The sequence below is a fragment of the Odontesthes bonariensis genome, chromosome 4, assembly GCF_027942865.1.
Source record: "Odontesthes bonariensis isolate fOdoBon6 chromosome 4, fOdoBon6.hap1, whole genome shotgun sequence".
Taxonomy (NCBI): Eukaryota; Metazoa; Chordata; class Actinopteri; order Atheriniformes; family Atherinopsidae; genus Odontesthes; species Odontesthes bonariensis.
This window is the reverse complement of record NC_134509.1, coordinates 23663945-23687818: the sequence shown is the minus strand read 5'-3', so window position 1 is coordinate 23687818 and position 23874 is coordinate 23663945. Positions and strand designations below refer to the sequence as shown.

At 40.1% G+C, this 23874-nt stretch overlaps 2 protein-coding genes across 5 annotated transcripts in view; one reads left to right on the top strand and one right to left on the bottom strand.

Annotated features, from left to right (window-relative positions):
• LOC142378713 (neuronal acetylcholine receptor subunit alpha-7-like) overlaps positions 1 to 19118 on the top strand; it is a 54616-nt gene extending 35498 nt beyond the window's left edge. For all 3 annotated transcript variants that reach the window (XM_075463541.1, XM_075463540.1, XM_075463539.1), the window contains 6 exons: positions 8391 to 8470; positions 8922 to 9089; positions 13052 to 13246; positions 13718 to 13804; positions 15070 to 15179; positions 15569 to 19118. In XM_075463541.1, the coding sequence (XP_075319656.1) occupies positions 8391 to 8470; positions 8922 to 9089; positions 13052 to 13246; positions 13718 to 13804; positions 15070 to 15179; positions 15569 to 16171 (1243 nt within the window). In that variant the 3' untranslated portion in view covers positions 16172 to 19118. The remainder of the gene's footprint in view (positions 1 to 8390; positions 8471 to 8921; positions 9090 to 13051; positions 13247 to 13717; positions 13805 to 15069; positions 15180 to 15568) is intronic.
• Positions 19119 to 22696: 3578 nt separating this feature from the next.
• dnah6 (dynein, axonemal, heavy chain 6) overlaps positions 22697 to 23874 on the bottom strand; it is a 51345-nt gene continuing 50167 nt past the window's right edge. Inside the window, exons 80-81 of one of the 2 annotated variants that reach the window (XM_075463537.1) lie at positions 23395 to 23617; positions 22697 to 22960 (exon numbers count right to left, since the gene is read on the bottom strand). In XM_075463537.1, the coding sequence (XP_075319652.1) occupies positions 22857 to 22960; positions 23395 to 23617 (327 nt within the window). In that variant the 3' untranslated portion in view covers positions 22697 to 22856. Of the gene's footprint in view, positions 22961 to 23394; positions 23618 to 23874 lie in introns of those variants that run through there. The other variant, XR_012769626.1, reaches the window with a different exon arrangement.

Here is a 23874-nt window from a genome sequence, read left to right as displayed (position 1 = left end):
ATTTGTGTGCTCATATGCATCCCCTACAGAACAGCCCTGGGAAACTTCAGGACTGTAATGCATGTGTGCAAACATGTAACGTGTGCCCCCATCAGAGCATGTGAACGGAGCGGAGCGTGGAGCGGAGCGGTGAAATATGGTGAGAGCGGAGAGCGGTTTTCAATTCAAAAGCCGGAGCGAGGATTTCGCTCCGCTCCAGTTCGCTCCGATGCGCTCACGTCAATTAAAAATGTCGGATTATAAAATTTGTAAAATAACATTTTTGATTTAATGTAGTCTAGTGTAATAAATTAATAATTAAATAGGAAACGCGGGGCAACATGAATGGAGCGAGATGTTACGTTCACAGCTGGGGACAAGCAGCCACGCGGGCCTTGTCACCCGTAGTAAATGAGGAAGTGAGCAATTCAAGTCGAGGGCGCAACGGTGTGTTCTATGTGTGGCGGAACTAGCATTAGTTGCAGAGAGAGTGCGGATAATAAACAGGGAAACACCCGAACTGTAGGGCCTACAAACGCTATCGAGCGTGGATTGTGTATTTCGTCTGGAGTTTTGGGACACGGGAACGCTCGGAACAGGTCAGGTACTGTGAAGACATGTTCCCCTTTCTGATTGTCTGAATTAAGCTGACTGCTCAGGTGCTAGTTCTAACCGTGACCCTCGTTTCCTCTGCTTTGCTTCCGTTTCTGCTGATGCTCTCGCGGCCGTGGTAGACGTGGTAGTTTTCTACCTGGCGCCCAACATTTTCTAAACATTATTTTTTGTACGTCAGAGCCACCGTTACAGTGGCGATAATTTAACAGCCAGTTAAATAAGACAATACACCGGTCACATCATTAAATCAAACGCCGTGTGTCCCAGGGCCCTTTCATAATTACATGAAGTAAAAATGTCAGAAAATTCCTTCTCCTGAAAATTTGAGCGAGCGTGGAGCGATTTCGCCTGAGCAGCAGGAAAATTAAGGTGAGCGCGGAGCGAGTTTTGAGCGGAGCGTCCTGGCGCAACTTTGAGCGGGGAGCGAATGAGCGAACATCCTCCTGAGCGGGGAGTGGGAATTGCGCTGCACTCCGCTCCGTTCACATGCTCTGGCCCCCATTCCCATTTGCTTGATTCATTGTGTATTCTCCTCTTTTTTGCTTCCATTTGCATTTAGGCCACTCTGAAAAGCTATAATAGCTATTGTCTTTAAATAGAGTAGAAACTTAATTGGTTAACTCTTTCAAGCATATCCTAGTCTCACAAGACCATGCTGGTAAACACCATGCTGCTTAAAAATAGTTACTATTCTAAAATCACTAAGTCTTTAAAGCAATAAATGTAACTTCTCAAAAAGCCCATTATGGAGTTCGCCCTACAGGCTGTTCCGAGAGCAACTCCAGTCCGGTCTCTTGCTTTGTCGGCCTCTCTCTTTCTCTTCCTTGCTTCATCAGTCAACGTCTTCTTGTGTTTCTTCGGTGCCTCTGCCATGATGATCGTACTGACAATGTTGCGCTAGCTTAGCCTTATACCTGGGAGCGTGAGAGGGGTCTATTTGTTTTTGCGGTAGGTGTGCCAGAAAGCAAGTCAAAGTACTTCCGCTCAGCTCCCGGGCCGCTCCAGCAAAGTTACATAGCGCAGTTTTTCCAACTCAGACCCCCGCAGGGCATAGGAGACAGGCCAATCATAATATTAAAACTCATTCTAGCCGCACAATTTTTTTCAAGCTGTTATTTTAAGGTAGAAATGTTACATAGTATTGCTTTAAGGGTTAAGAGTTAATAGTCTTATTTGAATTCAGCATCTTTGTCTTGGTCTCGTCTTCCAAGTATGTCTACTGTATGTAAGACACCACCCACAAGATTAGGTGTTGTGACCTTTAATATCTCAGTCAGGCTGTAGGTAATAATGGAATCCCTGGAGTGCTTTTGAAACAGAATGCCAGCCCTCTGCAGATACTGAAGGTGGTGGACAGGTACCAAAGGTCACAGGCCGCTGAGTCACTATGGTTCTTTTCTGTGAAAGATCAAAAACCTTAAATTTGTGTAACTGCATGTGTGTAGTGGAAGGCTCCAGCTGTTTTTAAGGCCTCTGCAGCAAACTGTCAGTGGGGTTACATGGCACTGAAAGGATCGGATTATTGGCTAAATTACCATAAGACTGAGTTATTAAGTTCATGTAGACACCTTAATTGGACAAGAAATTGGATCGGATGACTCGCGATCGGATTAAGACCCCGAGATAACTCGGTTGAACGTCAAATTAAACGTGCTTGTAGACGGTGAAGCACGTGGTGAATTAGACTTTGCGTTCTGCCCATGCTCGAGATTTTTTCCCGGGGTCGGGAACCGGAAGTCGGAAGAGACGGTATTACTGTCGGAAAGAAACAAACAACGCGATGGAGAATGCGCTGTTGTGCATCGTGTTTGTACAATAAGCAGCTCATCACAAACGAAGTGTAGAGGGACGTAGCTTCATCTTGCTCTTCGTTCGCCATTTTCTCGCATGCCTGAGTTTGTTGTTGTTGTTGTTGTTGGTGAAGAGGTCAACCGGAAGTGGCTCTATTAGCAATAGTTGAAATGAGTACAGCGCCACCTATCGTATCGGAGCATGATGTGCTTTGTGCCTATGATTCCATTCATTCACCGCCATATATCCAAGGATAATTACAATTGCTCAAATAAGGAATAACTCAGTTTTATTGTAATTTAGCCCATAATCCGATCCTTTCAGTGCCATGTAACCCCACTGAGTGGTTCAAAGATCTGATCCTTCTGGAGTCAGAGTTGGGCTCTGTGGCGAATCCTATCTGTGTGTGTGTGTGTGTGTGTGTGTGTGAGAGTGTTGGGGCTTCATAACAAACATACCGTCTGATTTTAAGGTAATTTCTACAACAGCATCTTTGGACAAAGATCACTGATTAAGTTTGATGCTGTCATTGTCATGTAGGGTGTATGGATTCAGATGACGCATGATATGTTTCTTCTGCCCATAGTGAGGTAAACAAGACTTTTTGGATATTAGGCATAAAGGGGTTGAGAATTTTTCTACACAACACAACATTGGCAGCACTGCACTCTGACATCTTTTCCAAACAGGTTGTCTTTGCATTAAGAAAAGCACTCAGTTAAGTTAAACAGGAATCCGTGATAAACAGACAGAATGGAGAAGAACCTGAAGTTCTGTGTGAATTTTGTATTACCAGGGTTATATGACACAAATTTCCATTTATTTCATATTAAGACCTCAGGAGGAATGGCAATTTTAGAAAGGGGCTTCCATTAAAGTTTGTGCATCAGATGGGTTGTCAGATAACAATATCAGATATTGTGGGTGTAAAATATCTATTAACACAGCTCTGGTTTGGTAAATATTCCTTACTTATAGCTCTACAGGCATATTAAAGTTGTCTTACATTAGATATGAAGAAAAGTTATAGAATATATTTGTTTCCATGCATATTTAGATGCTGAGTGTAAGAGGTGAAGAAAATGTCTTGTGATGATTTATTAAGAAGAGCAAAACTAGGAGAGAAGACAATAACCTGCAAGACAATTGCTGAACTCAGTGGATAGCACAGGGTGAATAGCTCCATGACTGAAAGGGCTATAAAGAGTAGATCTATGTTTTATGGGCCCATGTCAGCTCATCAACAACCCCACACTCAGTAAGCAATGTGAATTGGTTGATGGCATGGGAACAGGGTGAAAAACTGTCCTCCTCCTAAATTTATGAAGCAGGATACACAGTAATGTATCCAATTTGAATTCCAGTTTGTCTCTGAGCTTTGAGTACAGGGTTACACTTTTGGAAACATTTACTGCCATGCAGGTAAAAGGCGTTTCATTTTTTAAATGTGTCTTGATTTTCTTATTCAGTATTTTACTTCTTAGAAATAGAGGATTACTGGAAATCACTGAAGAATCCCTTTAGGGAAAAATAATCATTCCATCCGCTTTGATCATGACCTTATCCAAAATCTCTAAGATCTGTTCTTTTTTCTTTGTTTCCCCAAGACTCAAGACTAATCTGTGTAGATTAAGCAACACGACATTTGCAGACCTCACTAATAGCAGCAAGAGTACTTTTAACCACCAGTTCTAGCTTATTTACATTGGCCATCTGTGTGTTTAAGAATCAGTTTTAAGACTTATTCTGCACTTTTAAACTTTTTTTTAACTGTTGATTGAAGTCTTTTGAATTACTTTTATTTTAAGTAAATGCATTTATGTTCTGTTCTTGAAAATGAGAACGTTGCTTTCCAACATACACATCCAAATGCAAATGCATTCCAAATACCATTACAAGGTTAAATGCTAATATAGCCAATTTATTCTAGGCAGTGAATGCGAGTAATTATGGCTGTGATTCCACAGTATTCCAACAGTCTCTTCATTTTTCCACCCTCTGCCAAGTGAAAAGAGTGATTAGATTTAAATGATTGATTTAAAGTCTATTAATTGGGATCGGATAAAGCCTTGTCCTGTTATAAGCTTGTGGGCTCGACACCGGCGCACTTTACTAAAATTTATGTTCCACCCATCAAGCAAAAGCCGTCAGGAAGAGTTTAAGTATGCCCCTCACATCCTCCCTCTGCCTCCAGTCCTCTAAACTAAGTGGCAAAATGATACTAACAGACAGTAACAAATGATGGCCTGAGCCAAGCGGCAGTCTGGCTTTGGATGTGCATTAATTCATTTTTAGAATTATGTGTACTGTCCACAGTCTACTTCCTGTAGTTATTTTATGGGTTTACAAGTTACAACACACTAAAAGTGTGACTAAATAATAATGTTTTATCCATAAGAGAATAAGTTTTTAACCGTTCCATTACTTCTCTAAAGAAAATTGTTCCTGTATGTTTTTGTTGTCAATTTGTTTGCCCCATTATTCAGCACAGCAACTGAAAAAGATTTAAAGTTTATGTAGCTATACCAGCTATACCAGGTTGAACTTGGACTCAGATGTGCTTTCAGCTAAAGGATAAAGACCAACTAAGTTACAACAAGTTCTCCAATCAAAACAAGCAAATAGGTTGTTTGATTATGTCCTTAAAGGGGAACTCCGGGGCATTTGAAGCGTGTTTCCATTGCTAGAGGTTGTCAAATAATGATAGTATGACACAGAGAGGTGCGTATCTGCGCTCCCTGTGTGAAGATCGCTCTGTCCGCACAGCATGTCATGCGAGGCTAATACGTGGTGGCTAAGGGGCAAGCGCTAACCCTTCCACGTAAAACAACAACTTGCACACTGCAGAAACGTCACACCACTTTATAACCCATCCGACAATAAAGTCACAAGCCTTACCATCAAAACCATATGCATGGTTCTCACATTACTGGCATGGGGACGTTACAAAACAACTTTATAAACAGCATGTCACTCACCGGCTGGTTGTAGGCTCGCGCATGTGAAAGCCCAGAAGAGTCGATGGAGAATAATCCCATATACAAAACAATTATCTTCTCTAGAAAAACTGCGTTCAAGTATTTAAAACATTACAAGAATATTACTGGGCAAGTATTGTTGTAATGTTTTAAATACTTGAACGCAGTTTTTCTAGAGAAGATAATTGTTTTGTATATGGGATTATTCTCCATCGACTCTTCTGGGCTTTCACATGCGCGAGCCTACAACCAGCCGGTGAGTTACATGCTGTTTATAAAGTTGTTTTGTAACGTCCCCATGCCAGTAATGTGAGAACCATGCATATGGTTTTGATGGTAAGGCTTGTGACTTTATTGTCGGATGGGTTATAAAGTGGTGTGACGTTTCTGCAGTGTGCAAGTTGTTGTTTTACGTGGAAGGGTTAGCGCTTGCCCCTTAGCCACCACGTATTAGCCTCGCATGACATGCTGTGCGGACAGAGCGATCTTCACACAGGGAGCGCAGATACGCACCTCTCTGTGTCATACTATCATTATTTGACAACCTCTAGCAATGGAAACACGCTTCAAATGCCCCGGAGTTCCCCTTTAAATATGACTTAAAGGATATGTCTTAACTATTCAATTCAATTCAATTCATTTTTATTTATATAGCGCCAAATACAACAAATGTCATCTCAAGGCACTTAGATAGTAAGTCCAATTCAAGCCAATTGGAATTCAATTAATTAATAATAATCATAATTCATAAAATAATCCAATTCGTTCATATAGAGCCAATTCAAAAACAATTTCCTAGCTAAGAAAACCAACAGATTGCACTGAAAACTTTTTGTTTTTCGGTCCAATCTCCCGGCCTGAGCGTGCCTGAGGCGACTGTGGAGAGAAACGACTCCCTTTTAACAGGAAGAAACCTCTGGCAGAACCAGACTCAGGAAGGGTGGCCATCCGCCTCGACCAGCTGGGGTTTGAGAAGACAGAAAGGGGGGGGGGGGCAGGGGGCCACCGCGACGGCGGCACTGTAACGCCATTCAAAGGATATCTGTTGGAACAGGGAAACACGAGTTAATGACCACAATAATATCACATATACATAAAGAGAGTAAAGTGAGGAAAGGTGTGACAGATGAGGCCCCCCAGCAGTCTAGGCCTATAGCAGCTTAACTATAGGATGTTTCAGGATCACCTGAGCCATCCCTAAGTATAAGCTTTATCAAAAAGGAAAGTTTTAAGCCTGGTCTTAAAAGTGGAAAGGGTGTCTGCTTCCCGGACATTTACTGGCAGCTTATTCCACAAGAGAGGGGCCTGATAACTGAAGGCTCTGCCTCCCATTCTACTTTTAGAAACTCTGGGAACCTCAAGTAAACCTGCAGTTTGGGAACGAAGTGCTCTGTTAGGAAAATATCTTACAATGAGATCTTTAAGATATGATGGAGCTCGGTCATTAAGAGCTTTATATGTAAGGAGAAGAATCTTAAATTCTATTCTGAATTTAACAGGGAGCCAATGAAGAGAAGCTAAAACTGGAGAAATATGATCTCTCCTGTTAGTTCTCATCAAAACTCTGGCTGCAGCATTTTGGATCAGCTGAAGGCTTTTCAGAGAATATGTGGGACAGCCCAATAATAAAGAATTACAGTAGTCCAATCTTGAAGTACCAAATGCATGAATTAGTTTTTCTGCATCACTCTGAGACAAGATGTTCCTGATTTTAACAATATTACGAAGGTGAAAGAAGGCAGTCCTAGAAACCTGTTTTATATGCGAGTCAAATGATAAGTTCTGGTCAAAAATAACTCCAAGGTTCCTCACTGTAGAACTAGAAGCCAAGGAAATACCATCTAGAGTAACTATATAGCTAGACAATTTCTCCCTGAAACGCTCAGGTCCAAAGATAACGACTTCAGTTTTGTCTGAATTTAGCAGCAGACAGTTCTGAGTCATCCAGGTCTTTATGTCTTTAAGACATGCTTGTTGTCTGACCAACCTATTGGGTTCATCTGGTTTTATAGATAAGTACAGCTGAGTATCATCAGCATAGCAATGGAAATTTATGCCATGATGTCTAATAATGTTACCTAATGGAAGCATGTATAAAGTAAAAAGAATCGGTCCAAGCACAGAACCCTGAGGAACTCCATGACTTACTCTGGTGTGTGAGGAAGATTCTTCATTTACTGGCCTTAAATGCAACAGGGGTAAAATATGTCACATGAGCATTTCCACATCAGAGCAAAAGTCATGCTCAACCGTTTCCTTCAACAAGCCACAAAGTCTTCTTGAGTCTTTTAAGTCTCCCAACTTAACATGATGATGTTTAGCGGGGATATTAGATTTACAGTCTTGGTTTAGTGTGTTCGGTCACAAACATTTACCAGTTAGCACCATAATCAAACTGGTTTGTGAGCAAATGGCAATATCTTTACTTTTAAGGGTGTTTGGTCTTAAACTGAGTGCCCAGGGTTCATTTTATGATTACAATTTGTTCTGAAGGGAACATCTGTAGCAAACTATTCAACATTAGTAAAAAATATTTAAATCTTATTCATGAGTACTAAGCTCGTGCTTTTTTTTCTGGAGGACAAGCTGGGTGATCAGAAATGTCAGTGAGGATTTAACCTCCAGAATGCATAAAATAATCTGCTCAAAATCTTGTAGGAATCCATTCATGGGGTAAAACTTTTTGGAACCAAGGCAGGAAAAAAACATTTAAGAATTTTTCATCATGGATATACATAATTCTTATTTAAGTGGCAGACATCCATGTTTGTCTAAGATGATAAGTGAAGTTAAACCTGTCTGGATCTCCATTCATCCCCTTTGTCTCCATTTCCTTTTGTCACTTGCTTATCGACTGAGCTTAACTTTGCGCTCTTTCTCGGATTTGTGACCTCTGGTTCATGCCTCCCATTTCTGGCTTTTTCTCCTTCTTTCAGCTTTTCTAACCAATTTATATCTTTACATTTGTCTTTAATTCTCCCATAGCTGTTCTAATGTAATTTGCAAACCACTCCTGTCTCCATGTAGTGCTGATGAGAGATTTGATGCTACGTTCCATACAAATGTGCTGGTCAATGCTTCAGGAGCCTGCCAATACATCCCACCAGGTGAGAGTTTTATGATGTTTTCAGCCTCTCTTGCACTGTGAACTATCTCTTGTTATAATATTAGTTGGATTTTCATCATTACAGTTGTTACAGTGTTTTTCCACATCAGCACCCCTCTTGTCCGTTAGATCCTAATCTTCCCACCAGTGTTTGTTGCACTTCCGTCTTGAGGCATAAGTCATTAAGTTCCAGATGGTGAGGTTTGAACTTAAGTCACATGACTCATGTGACTTAAGTTCAAACACTTATATGGAGGACTTTATCAGAGGCACCATAACAGCATCTCTTTTGTTTTATCAAATCCAAAAGACACTCAGTTTCATTGAGATTTGGTCATTTTGGAGACTATTGAAATTCTGTTAAAGACCAAAAATGTACATGTCTGCTCATTGATGTTTTTTGGGTGTTTTTCCGGGTAAACACAGTACCTTTTCACAACATCTTTCTTTAGGTATTCTTAAGAGTACCTGCTACATTGATGTACGCTGGTTCCCATTCGATGTGCAGAAGTGTAACCTGAAGTTTGGCTCCTGGACCCACAATGGCTGGCTGCTAGATCTGCAGATGATGGATGTCGACATCTCTACCTACATACCCAACGGAGAGTGGGACCTTGTAGGTAAGAGGAAATCCAGAGGCAAACTAAGATGCTTTTCAGTGCATTGCACCAATAAACTAGCTTCTGTTTGATATAGATTTTTAGTTAAATGTGGATTAAAGCTATAATGTGTAATATTTCACGTTGTCTATTAACAAATTTGAGTCTTATCATTCACAAGTATTACCTCAATCGTTATTAATTACCTCCATCACAAAAGTGCAGTGTTATTATATTCTTTATATTCAGCATGCGAATGTACATAACAGTGTTACACCCCAATGAATGTCTCCATGTCGCTCCGCCATTTTAAAACTACGGGATTTGTAGAAGGACATGTCATCAGCTTCACCCTTTCCGTTTCCACATTTCGATACGGAAAGGGCGAAGCTGATGACATGTCCTTCTACAAATCCCGTAGTTTTAAAATGGCGGAGCGACATGGAGACATTCATTGGGGTGTAACACTGTTATGTACATTCGCATGCTGAATATAAAGAATATAAGAACACTGCACTTTTGTGATGGAGGTAATTAATAACGATTGAGGTAATACTTGTGAATGATAAGACTCAAATTTGTTAATAGACAACGTGAAATATTACACATTATAGCTTTAAGTCAAAGTTGTTCATTTAGAAAAAATTAAGCATTTCTCCTTTTGCATTACTGCGTTTGAAGGATGGATGGTAAGGATGGTAAGTTTGAAGGATGGTGCATACATGTTTGAAAAAAACAACAATTACATTGACAAGACTGACAGAGATTGTCAACATACTGAAGTTAATGTCAGAGGGAGACATCCTGTCGGTGTCACAGATCTATCTCTGACAGTGTGTCGTCTATGTCTGCTTCCATGGAAGATTTCATTCTCACTGTCTATTAGTCCCATTTGAGCAGTGCTTTTGATGGCCTGGAGATATTGTTTCTTTCGGGTGCAGCAGAATCCAACTCGTCAGCAAACCCTGTGTCAGAAAAGATTTCTGTATTGGAAAGATGTGGCTCATTTTACTAACAGAAACTGACAGCAATTTAGATTAACTTTGCAAACTAATCTAAGATGGCTTTTGACCATCTGGGAGATTGGTATGAAATTCACTCAGATACATTAATACGACTGGGGCTCAAATCACTCCTGAGTCTACACGCTCAATCAGACCTAAATGAACATAGGTGCTCAACACCAATTCAAGTGTGAAGGTATATTAAGTCAACCGAATTCCCAGTAAAGCTGCTCTCGTTCACATATTTTTCTGTTCCTTTTGTCGATTGACTGAAGGTGCTGATGATTATGACAGAAAATGAGCTCATTAAGACTACATGTCAACTGAAGGTTGCTTAAAGCGCTTTGAAAAAAAAGCACTTTTTTTTTTTTATTAACTGCAGCGTCTTCTGACAAAATCACCATTCAAGTAACTTAAAAGCAACATCTGTGCAGTGAATTTGGCTGATCTGCTACGATCTCCAATTTTCCTTCAGAGCAAGCCAAACTCTTCCAGCTCGACTCTACAGTGCATGATGGGTAAACTGAGATTCTGCTGCATTCAATCAAAATTTGAGACCTTCATATAGTTTTGTGCTTACTGCTATGGACCAATCACAGCAGTGTTATTTTTTTCAAAGTTACTGCTTTTTTTTTTTTTGCTCTCAGTCCTGATTCATCATCTCGTCCTCTTGACCGCAGCACAATATGATGCTCTTTGTCCCTCTGTGCTGAAATTTGAATGCGAATAACAATTCATTACAATTGAAATAACAATTCCCTCAGCATGCGATGTGATGAACATGAGATGAGATGGTGGCAGTACTTGACCAATGTTCAGCACTGCGAGCCTCACTACAAAAGTACTGAAACTGTGTCTGAGGAACAAATTGTGTAAAAGCATGCATTGTTATTGAAATGCCTCAGTAAAACATTTAGAAGTGGATTGGATCTCAACCAGGTGTGAATGCAACACATACAAGACTACACTGTTAAAAATGAGCTTAGGATAAGCTAATAAAGATTGTAGAACACATGATGTTTCTGTTACACTTTTTCTTTTTTATCATTATCTCCATGTGACAATGAAGAACTTGTGTTATCTCTTACAAAATTTTTGTTGTTAGTCAAAGGTCAACAGAAGAATCCACAAGCATAGACACTCTTACAAAGTGGGTGCACCCAGCTGGCCTGGGCAATGGGGGGGGGGAGGCATGGGTTTGTGTGAGGTGACAGCTGGCCCAGGGATGGTTCACTTAATTCAGGCCAGCCAGGCGGCAAGTTGGCCAAGAACACACTCTCCTCCTGGTGACTGAGAACAAACTAATGCTGGAGTAAAGAGGCGCACACACACACACACACACACACACACACACACACACACAAAAAATGTGGATAATGCATCTGCAAGTCTGCAATCCATCACATTAATAGGTGGCTAACAAAGGCTATTTCTCTTCAGCATCCCGGCTGACAAATTTTAATTTAAATGAAATTGGAGCCGTGCGATTCATTTAAATTGAATCTCTGCAGGAGCAAGCACAGAGACGGATAGACAGGTAAAATCGGTTATTTTATTTGACAAACACCACAATGAGGTGTATATTTTGATTGCGCTGCTGATTTTGACACAATCTCCAGTGTGAATAATAAAAAAAAAGTTAGAAATTGTTGATATTGCTGGACAAAAACCCTCAAACCGTAATCAAATCTTGGGCACTTCAAGTTGATTTTCAGTCACCACTGATTGCTGATTGGGAGTCACACCACTCGCCTCACCTCCATCTCCCGAACAGACAAACATACACACAAACACAAGTTCCTGCACTACGATTTCAATACAGAGAACAAGATATTACTTTGCAATGATTATGAAATCAATCAGAGACCCACTTTCTTATAATTTCTCTGCACAGTGGCTCTAGTACATACATATTTTTGAATTTATGTATGTAGAGCCTATGATACATTTGAATTTCCCCCATTGGGGGATGAATAAAGTATTTTTCTATTCTATTTCTATTCTATTTTTGTTCTATATTTATACTTGATCTGATAAAAAAAGATGTTTTATTCAAGTAAATGTAAACATATACAGACAGAAAAAATAGAAAAGCACGAGATCATGACTGATGAACAAACAATGGTGATGTAGTGGGGTAATAAAGTCAAGTTTACACAGTCTCCAAAGAGCAATTTTATTATTTTTTATATAGTCGGCGGGGAGTAGCTGACTCCTCCAGCTTATAAGTAGTAGAAAGGCTGTTTACACTTGGCAGGTCATTAAGGTCACATGTGTGTCACTGAACCACCAATGTGTGGGTCACTTAAGTCATTCTCACCTGGGAGTTGTTTACCTGAAAAGCATGTTTGGCCAAAAGATTGTGAAACCGCCCGAGGAGAAGAGTCGAGGCTGAATTGTAGGTGCTGGAAAGATGATTTTTGTAATCTAACAGAGATTACCTTCTTGACTCCTTTCTAGAAGCATGTGGTCTCTATCATTTTAAACGATCCGTCCACTCAGTTATATGTTCCACATGTACGGAGAGGGGAGATAGTCTCTCCACTCGGAGAACCAAGGTTACAATGTAACCGCACATTTTCAGCAACAAGCAGCTTACCTCACATGATCACAAGAAAATGAAAATCAGATTTTATTTAAAACTGTCTGTTTGTTAAAGCTTAAAATGTTATCTGATAACGGAGCATTTATTATTTATTTTCCCACTGCCTTACATTTATTTTTTACAAGGATGCAAACAAGTGACCCTCAAACCGACCACAAACCGTTTCTTTGAACTATTTTGATTTATCGCTATTCCTAGATTATACTACCTCGCTATTATCAAGCCCGCTTGAGCACTTTAAGTACACTCAACTGTGCACTAATTGCAAATTGTACAATGTTTTGGAATTGATTCAGTGAAGGACTGAAACCTAGACCTTTACTTAATAACTCTGTGTTTCTGACATCTGACTGACATCTTCACTTGTCCCCCAGGTGTGCCAGCAAAGCGTAATGAGCTGTACTACGAGTGCTGTAAGGAGCCTTACCCTGATGTGACTTTCACGGTCACCATGCGCCGCAGGACTCTGTACTACGGCCTCAACCTGCTCATCCCCTGCGTGCTCATCTCCGGCCTGGCCCTGCTGGTCTTCCTGCTCCCTGCAGACTCAGGAGAAAAGATCTCGCTGGGTACATAGAAAAACTCACATCAGCATATCCCAGCTTAAACACACACATACAAACATTCTCAGACTAAAAAGACAATTATTCATCTAGGCAAATTAGTATCCATCTCCCCTGCCCAGGTTCCCGTGCTATTGCAAAACTATTTACTTGTTATTACACTATGCTAATGCTGACATTACGGCTGTGGATTAGCATTCATGTTGGATTCTGTTCAGTAGCAGATAAATGAATCATTTTAAATACAGGAAAGATAATCACCTGGACCCGAAAATGCCAGCTTGTTCCAAAATGCCAACCAGTGAGACAGGTCATCATAAATATAAAAGATAAACATTCCAAATTAAATGCACACCTTCTTTAACCAATGTCAGAGTCAAAAGCTGCATTTATATTGAGTTGTCTCAAGTCACATTGTCAAAGAGAAGTAGATGAGGGATGACAGGATTTCTCCTCTATGTTCTTATCTTTCTTCAGGCATAACGGTGCTGCTGTCTCTAACGGTGTTCATGCTACTGGTGGCAGAGATCATGCCTGCCACTTCTGACTCCGTACCTCTGATTGGTAAGATAACATTCCACTTTAGTTACCGCTCATTTTGGAGATGATTGGATAGTGTTCCATGTTGTGAAAGTAATAAAAAGGGGGGAAAAAAAAAAAAATCTTTTGTATTTGTAGTCATCGTTGTTCCTGACATTTTAAACTTCTCTTTTCTTAAAAGACACTGATTTGGTACATTTTGGAAAGCACTCTACTTAACAACTTTTGAAAAAGGATTCTTTTTGCTAAAAATAATGTTTCAACCTTGATTTCAACTGAAATTTGACCCCCTGGAGGAGCCATAGGCTCTTAACTGAGCAAGCTGCACAGGGTTGCTGGTTAGCGCTTAGTGTGGATGTATTTTTCCTAATCAGACTGGCTAATTGTTGACAATTGGGCGCGATAGGCTGGGCACACAAATAAATATTTACAGCTTGTACCACAAGGCAGTCAGTAGCAGAACATTTCCTCTGCACGGACTGACCGATGTGTTGTGACTGGGGTAGAAGTGTGCAGGTACAGAGGAGGGCATTTGCTTGCTAAAGCAGTATGTGAGGATTACGCTCAGTGCAGAAGACACACAGTGTTGTGTTGTGTAACACCATACTGATGCAGACAAGAATAGACAAGGCAGCAGGCTAAGCGATGTGAGGAAAAGCTGCAGAAGGAGTGTCTTCTCAGCATAATCTGGCTTCTCAGGGATGTAATACAAAGGCATTAGCTTCCTTCATGTGAATGGCTCAACACATTGTAGATGAAGCAGAGCTGATAGATTCAATTCAAAATAATTTGCTCCATATTATACAATCTGACAGGTATCATAAAACTTCCAATGGTGCTTTGAGGCGAAAATATACACAGAATATTTTTGATTGGCCTGCCTTACTGCAAGGTCACAGCAGCATGAAACGTGTGTAGACAGGGTTGGATGCTTATTAACATGCATATAATATGCATATCCATGTCTCCATGGCTTCCACTCCAATCAAGCATGTGTATGTGTTTTGGTTGGACTGACAATTTGGAAAAAAAAAAAAATATTAGTCATCCTCCTAACAGCCTCTGGGGTGTTAAGACCTTGGAGTTTTTGACATGAATAAATTCCTCCTCTCACTAACAAACCAAATGACTGACACAGCTGCAGTCCTGCCTAGTTACTCTGCTCAGGTCTTATGTTTTCTCCATAGGAAGATGCAGGAATTTTTCATTTCAAAAGTTGTCAGTGAATTCCACATAAAATGATCCTTTCATAAGATGTGTTACACTGATGTGTTTGCATTCCTCCTCAGCTCAATACTTTGCTAGCACCATGATGATTGTGGGATTTTCTATTGTGGTAACCGTCCTGGTTCTTCAGTTCCACCACCATGATCCTCGAGGAGGGAAGATGCCAAAGTGGGTAGGTTTACAATTTCTGAATGGTGTTCTGAAAGCTATTTAGAGATAACGGGCCAGTGGACCAGTTCCAGCTCAATGAGTAGCAAAGTACTTGTCCTGAAACCACAAACAACTGCTCTCGATGATTACATTAGCCCAGTTCCTGATCTTTAAATCTTTATTGTCTTTCTAAAAATGTAGAGCAAATCAAGTAGATCTGAGGAAGTGAGATCATCAAAGCTAAAAAACAGGATGGATACAGCAAGTCTATTATCACTGAGAAGTTAAAACCCTATTTAGAAATCAGCTAGCTTGAGCACAGGTTGTCCTAGAAAAAAATGAAGTGACTAGCTTAGTGGACTTTCTAAATCTTTTTATATTCTTTAATCCACCTATATTCTCCTCCACCAGGTGCGAGTCATTCTCCTCAACTGGTGTGCTTGGTTCCTCCGCATGAAGAAGCCTGGAGAGGAAAGTAAAACAGCTGTGAGCTCAGGTAGTGCTCCGACTTACAAATACTCTCACTCTCCTACTCATCACACCAGCACCAACAGCATTCAGATGAACACCATACCCGGGCAGGCGTCCACACAGACAACCACTACAAATGGCAGCATGAACCTGTACATTGGCTACCACTCGATGGGCACAGACAACCCTGCTTTTCCACCCAACACCGATTCAGGGTTGATGGTGTGTGGTGGCGGCAGCAGCGGAGGAGGAAACCAGCATAATTGCTCCTCCCAGCATGACATCCACTTGGACCACACGCGAACTTTGCTGTTGGAGCATGTTCCGGAAATCTCGCGGATCCTGGAGGAAGTGCAGTATATTGCAAGGCGCTTTCGGGAGCAGGATGAGGGGGAGGAAATCTGCTGCGAATGGAAGTTTGCAGCGGCGGTCGTGGACCGGTTATGCTTGGTGGCCTTCTCGCTATTCTCCATCATCTGCACCTTCACCATACTCATGTCAGCTCCCAATTTCATTGAGGCAGTGTCCAAAGATTTCACATAAGTCTGATCTCCTCCCGCTCTAACAGGCTAAAGAAAAGAAAAGTTGCAGTAATGTTAAAGAATCCGAACATGGTTAGATAAGAACGACACTGGATACTCCCTGCTACCACAATGTGAAGCTTCACCTGCTGAAGTTGTTTCAAAATCTTTGCATATCAGACTCTTCCCTCACATATTTGTCAGTGCATATGGTCAGGGTGATGTAGCTTTTCCTTTAAAAGTGGCTTTCCTGGCCAACACCACCCACACACTATGCCACATAGGAGGTCTAGGCTACATGTTGAAGTTAATGATGTAGAAACTCACTTTAATGCACCTTTTTTTTTTTTTTCATACCTAATGCGCCACATCATTTGCCTGCCACTGCTTTGGCTTCTCATCTCATCTGGCTTCATACGCTTTCACTTCCCGGTGTTTCTCTTCTGCTGCAACCCTCACATCCTTTCTGCAGTGTTCATCTTTGAGAAAATTCTCTGAAAAGTCTTAAAAAACTGACTATAACAGTGACATAAAGCACAGTGAAGAAATAGACTTGTCTTGTAGCAATTTTAGTTTTTTGTATTCTACAAATATATTTTTTTTCAGATGGTGTTGCTGATGCATAGCAGTGCACATCTCACTTCTATTTGAACTATTTGCTTTAACTGATTATTATTATAAATAAAGTGTCAGAAAACAGTAGAACCCCCGTCATAATTCCCTATAATCCGAGTTTTTTTTTTCCACACATGTAGCAGTTGGATTGCTCCTTACTTACATCCCGTTTGTTTTTAAAATCATTCTCGATCTTCAGGTTCACTTTTTGAATCATGAATACTCTCAGTTCCTTACTTGCACAGCTCAAACCTGGGCACTGTATATCATAAATGTCACAAAGACAGAGCTTTATCAGCAAGAGTAGTAGTGGTACTTAACTGTGACATTTACAGTTTTGCTCTTTGTAAGTGAGTTTGATAAACTGTAAAGCATTTCTGGAGGGGGTCTAACAACATTGCTTCTTGCGTACATCCCCTTTGCTGTTACAATATATTTAGTGTTCTTTACAGATCCCCTCTGCTTGTAAGTGACTTATATTCATTCACAATGCATATACCATTTGAAGGTAATTCAGTGTGCACTTGATTGATGTGTTTGTTTCACAATGTGCTGCAGTATTCTGACAAAAAACTCCCTGCATAGAAAGCAGGTTATGACTAAAAAAAAACATCATCCCAGTTGAAATTCGTTTGGCCCTAATCTTTTGTGGTGCACAGTATTTTGTGTTTTTTTTACTCTAATACTCAGCAAATGACAAACTGTTCTCTCTAATCTCTAGCACCAACATATAACATGGATTACTGGGTGACCTTATGTAACATATCGTGTTCAACCTTGTCTCTTGTCACGACCCAAGCATCCTCTCTTTTAACCGGTGGTATGCGACACAAGTGAATTCTTTTTTTGCTTTACACGCACAAAAGTGAACCTTCAGAAATCTCAGACTGAGCACTAGCCATGAGTGGAGTTGAAAGAGAAACTGAGGAGGAATGAAATCAGCATAACCTGCGTGTGACCACTGCTGCAATACTCTGCTCATGATGGCCCATTGATTAACTTTAATGGCTTGAATTTTATATCAGACCAAGAGTTGCAACCCGCTCACTCCCTTCCATGCCGTCTCAACTCTTTACATCATTTCCTCATATCTGCTAATATTAGATACACAGGAAATGGTGAAGCTAGTCTCATTTAAGCAGCATTCAATAATCTTTACAGAATTACTATGACTAACCAGGGATGTGATGTTTACATCTGTTTGTTTTCATTTTCTTACTAAGATGTCATGAAAATAAAATGGAGACGCTGCTGTTGTAATGCTAAAGGAATCGACAGACACTTTGGCTTTACTCTGGAGAGTAAGATGTACCACTTCCATATCTTAGTGGTAAACACTGCGCTATAGTCAGCAGGTCTTGTAGCCATAAGCAACCAGCAGAGATTCCATCTAGCACTGCCATTTTACCTGTTCACACATTTCCAATTTGTATGTTAATTTAACTGGCTGCTAAAGGTAGCTTCAACATGCAGAAACTGTATGAGTGTTATTCATTTTCTTGTTTAACTTTTGGTGAGAAAGCAAAAAAAAAAATCTGACTTTTCTCCAAAGTTAAACTGTTTCTTTAGAATTGTTTAGTATGGTTATTACACTTTCTTTTGTTTATTGTTTGTTTATTGTCGGCCAAGTTGCAGGGGATAAAAGAGAAAATCAAGGAGCAACGACAGAGCGCATATGAGTCAAAGGTCATGTGGAGTTAAGAGGAGTTTAAGTTGCAGTATCACCCACAATAGACAAAGGAGTTATACAAAACATTAATGATGCAATCCTTGGGGAGACTACAAACATGGACAAGTAGACATTGAGGAAAGTCAAGCCTTTTATGTAGATGTGCAGACAACTTATGACAGCTAATTATGTACCGGTAGATTTTTTTGCCAGATGACCCGTTTCTATTGTTGCTCACCTATGTTGATGTAAATTCAGCATTCAAACGCTGAATGTACTCATATATCTTTTCATACAAGTTGCATCAATGAAAACTTAAAGAGTTCAAAAGGTGTCTTCTAAAGGATGTTGGGATATTCAAATAAGACTGGACTGAAAAAGTGAATGGAGAATTCAAGGTTTGAAACTGTTATGAAAGGTCTCTCGGTTGAAGTTGAAATTGAAATTATATAACTGGCTCAAAATACATGATTGCAAAATGAAATTCTGATGACAAAAATCATACGTAAAATGAGGATGTGGCCATCTTCAGTTTTTTTTGTTTTCAAATCACCAGTGTTGTATTTTTGTCAAATTGAGTGTCTTTCTTTGTGGTCTGTGCCTCTCTGCTCAGTATGATTCATTCTCCTTTGAATTGTCAACATAAAAACTGACTGTACATGACTATTTTAAGAAAAAATAAAGGAGAAATGTAATAATTGTTAGCATTCGAGTGACTGACACGCTCACTAAATAATATTCTTCACTTAAAGTGCTACTGTTAAAGTTGTCAACCAGCTCAGCTTCCACCAGGGAGAGACTGGATTATTACTGGGTTGCTTTTGTCAAGTTTGACAAGACAGTACGAACAATGACAACCTGTCATCGAGTGATCATGGTCCATCATTGCAAGTGACTGCACGAGTGTTGGTCACATAATTCTAAACAATATAATTTTTTTCAGCTTTGAAAAGAATAATTAATTGGAAAGGTTAGATTTTCTAACAAACTTTTCTGAAAACGTTTTGACTTCTTGGCTGACATATATTCGCCCTGCAGAGAGTTTAACGTAAAGAGTGAAAACACTTTCATGTCCGTGCAGTGATTATGTACCAAGAACCAACAGCCATTTGACATGGAATACATTAGAAACTGCAAACAAGGGAAAATACAGTCGCAAGTATAATGGGTCACTTACAATGTAGTTTATGGGTATTTCTTTCATAATTCTACATCCTTTTATCCTACACTCTTTAATCCTACATACTGGACCCCTCTTAAATGATCTCATCCTATTTTCTGAAACAATTTGCCCAGAAATTAATATTCTAAAGCCTCCGCGGGAAGCGAATTTAGAGGCAGAGTTTAAGCACAGCAGAGAGGAAGGAGAGGGACCTGCCTGGTGTGTTTTTTTTTTTTTTTTTTTACATTTTCAAGCAGTCCACCTTCTCCAAAAGCTTACACAGTTATTCACAGTACCAGACTGTTTGCTGGACACATTCCCAGGAAAAATACTGGAAATCTTGGTTAGTTAGGAGGATGTTGGTACCTTTAGAAAGAGTCTGTGTAAATGATTGGAACAAACGGTGGCATGGAGCGTGGCTGGGACACAGGCGGTTTGGACCGAAGGTGTAGGTGGTCTTGAGACTGAGGCACTGGTGACTACTCTTCCAGAGACTGAGGCAAGACTCTATGAAATAAAACAGGAAACAAGGAGACTAAACAACAAAGACCTAAATAAAACAAAAGAACAAAATATTACATGAAAAAAAAAATGAAACTAAGAAACAAAAAGACGGGGGATGGGAGCAGGAACCTGAGGAGTAAACTTTACTGGGAACATTCAGTTTAATTACCTCTGTGAACTAGACAGCTTAAACCTGATAAATGCAAACACAATATATCCTTTGTTTCGCTCAGATGGCTGTTGACAGCAAAAGCAAGTCATGCTTCATTCACATGACCCACTGTCAGTCTACTTTTCATTACTACAAACAAATTCCATTCGATGTCAAAAATGGATGTTAACAACTGGCCTGGTAGGTGTTTCTGCAGCTGTTGTAATTGTGTGTGCGCTTCATGTCTCAGCCTTTCGTTGCCCCCCCAGTCCTCTTTTTCTTTCCCCTGAAAAAAAGAAAAGATTAAAAAAAAAGAAGAAAAAAAAAAAACCCACCTCATTTTTTCTTTGGACCCATCTGTTTCAGACATCAACCATGCCCTCTTCCCTCTGACTGAATCCACTGAGATGAAAGTGTGTCTTTGTGTGTGTGTGTGTGTGTGTGTGTGTGTGTGTGTGTGTGGTGATAAAACATTGTTAATGAGGTTTCAGAGTGACTGGGGCATGTAATCTCATTTACTCCTTAAATCCATTTCTGCCCTGTCCATTACAACTTCCCTCCTGAAAAACAGAGCTGTACAGTACAGTCAGTTATTCAAAGGGTATAATCATAGCTCGAAAAAGGATTGATTGTTAAAATGAGGTTAAAAATGGAGGTTAGGGGGTCAGTGTCACCATGTAAGCACTAGCAGCAGGAAATTAAGCCGAGTTAAAACAGAAATTTAATTAATGGGATTTTCATAATCCAAGCTTTCATTATCTGTCATTAAATCTATTTGAATGTGACATAAAGAAACTGAAAAGGTATTACCCTTGATAAGATGAGTCCTAATGAAATCAACCTAAAAGCCTCTAAAGAGAGACAACTCATCATCAAACAGCTTTAGGGAAGTAATTGCACAAAGTACTGCATCTGCTTCTGCCACAGTTGCCAAACCGGAGTAGTTAGTAAATGATGAAAAAAAAAAAAAGAAAAGTGACAATGGATTTAAAAAAAACATAAGAAAAACTAGGGGTGGTAAAATGGGACGGGAAAAAGGAAACCAAGTTGTTATAACCTAATTATTCACTTTTCCTATGAATTAAGCAATAAACGAAAAAAAAATATATATCATATTATTATAGAACACGCGTGACCTAAACCATATAGACGTAAAGACAAAACAAGCTTTATATAAATTCTTTACAGCTATATTACTTTGGCAATAGTGCACTGGCTTTTCTTGTGTATTATAAGATGAGATACACACCAACTCGGAATCTACAATAAGCTGATTTACAGCAGTGTGTCCGCATTTTAACTGCATTACCATACGTTACAATATTGCAATGATTTGAGTTGCTTTAAAAAACAAACAAAATTTTTTTATATTTATTTATGAGCACATTGAAATATCTACCACTTGTACTGATGCTTAGAGCTCCTCCTCCCTCGGTTGATGTTTAAATGTGCCCTGCTTGTTGTTTTCAGAGCAGTAAGATGTGAACAGTCAGTGATTGAGTGTGTCTGCATCCTGCCACGGTACTGCAGTGGGTGTACTTAATGTGTTTTGGGAACCATATTTATTTTTCGAACTTCCTGCCCTAAGTGACACAAACAGGCTGCTGATGTGTCTGGGGGGGGGCTGTGGCAGAAACATTTCATCATTTAATGATTGTCACTTTTTCTCCTGTCCCAACACATGCCTTGTAGCCATCTCATGCTTTCTTTTCATTTGTTTATCATCAACTTCTGCTGTATGTGCTTCTCTGCTCTTCACTGTTCATTCATCTGGTGGATCTCCTCTGCCGTCCATCCTAGCATTTTTCTCTCCCCCGAGGCCATATGTGTCCCGTAAAAATCAGTACGTACACACATTCAGTGACCTACTGCATAGTATGAATGGCAATTCTATTACCGGAGTATTGTGTACGGTGTTCCATGCAGATGGGATGTCTCATGCTCACAGTTCTGGACGTATTGCGCTCATCATGGGTGAGGAGCTAAGACCTTGTGTTGCTGCATAAAACCACAATTAATGCACTCAAATAGACATAAGTGTGGGCTGCACGGTGGTGTGGTGGTTAGCTCCGTCGCCTCACAGCAAGAGTTCGAATCCCGGCTGGGGCCTTTCTGTGTGCAGTTTGCATGTTCTCCCCGTGTATGTGTGGGTTCTCTCCGGGTACTACGGCTTCCTCCCACCATCCAAAAACATGCATGTTAGGTTAATTGGTGTCTCTAAAATGTCCGCAGAAGTGAGTATGAGCATGCGTGGTTGTGTGTCTCGATGTGGCCCTGTGATGGACTCGTGACCTGTCCAGGGTGTACCCCGCCTCTCACCCAATGACAGGATAGGCTCCAGGTCCCCCCGTGACCCTAAACTGGATTAAACCGGTTTAGAAAATGGATGGATGGATGGATGGAAATGCACATAAACAATAGAAGGAAGCTGATAGCTCAGTCTGAAATCTTTATTACACTACTTAAGTAAGAAGTGCACTTTTAGTGTAAGTTGTGTCTTCAATCTTTATAAATAACTCCACAAAAGATATAAAGTTAATTCCAGGTTGTGCAGTGATTGCTATGATAACATTTAAAATTCTGCTATAACCTTGAATTAGAAAAACTTAATCATCGAGCTGGCACAGGAGCGCAGAAGCTTTTGATATCCAATAGTCGCTGGGTTGCTTGGAGGGAAGCATTACCGTCACAACAAAATTAGATGAGTGACCTGTATGGAGAGAAAAATGAAAGGTGAGGAAGAAAAATCTGTCTTACTTTACTTTACATTGTTTCACAGTTAGAAAAATCCATCTACATATCTGGTACAGAAAGTCTTTACATGTAAAAATACAAGGTGTAATCTATACCAGTACAGTAGGATTCACATGCGTTTCAAGCTTCACTGGTCTCCTTTCTAATACAATTCGAATGAAGTGTCCTAATGTATTACAGAACCTTTCTCTTCATTTTATTGGCGGAATTTGTAGTGAAAAGATGAGAAAAGTTCAACTTTACAAGTGTAAGTTCAAGCGTCATCCAATCAAAATGTGTGACTGACTGTTGCTACATTTCCAAATGTCAGTCACAACCACCAAGAAGCATCAGAGACTCATATTAGTGTGAATCCCTCCATATGTGTGAAAACATGGCTCTAGTATGTACCAGTGGTGGACAGAGTCCCCGCTCTGGCAGAGGTCTTGTACAGTGGAGCATGGTAGAGGTCAGGATCAGGCACATAGTTCTGCTGTGGCTCAAAGTGTACCACCGGCAGCATGGAGTTCAACACTCTCGGCAACGCATCATCAATCACCATGTTGACATCATCCCAGTGGCAGGCGTCCATGAACATGCCGTGTACTAGTACGCCGTCTTCTGGATTCGGTAACTGTGGTTTCCCAAATGAGAATAAGGAAAGTGGGATTTAAAAAAAAAAAAATAAATATTCAGGGAATTCAAGGGAATATTCTTAGAAAATCATAATAAATCTCATCTGGGATCTTGTTCAAATCCCATGGATCGACACAAATCCACAAATAAGCCCAAAACTCATACGTGCATATCTTTATCCATTATCCAATTTATTTGGTTCTTCTCCTCAGTAATCAGTTACAATCACATGAATTAATATAAACACAGAGATCC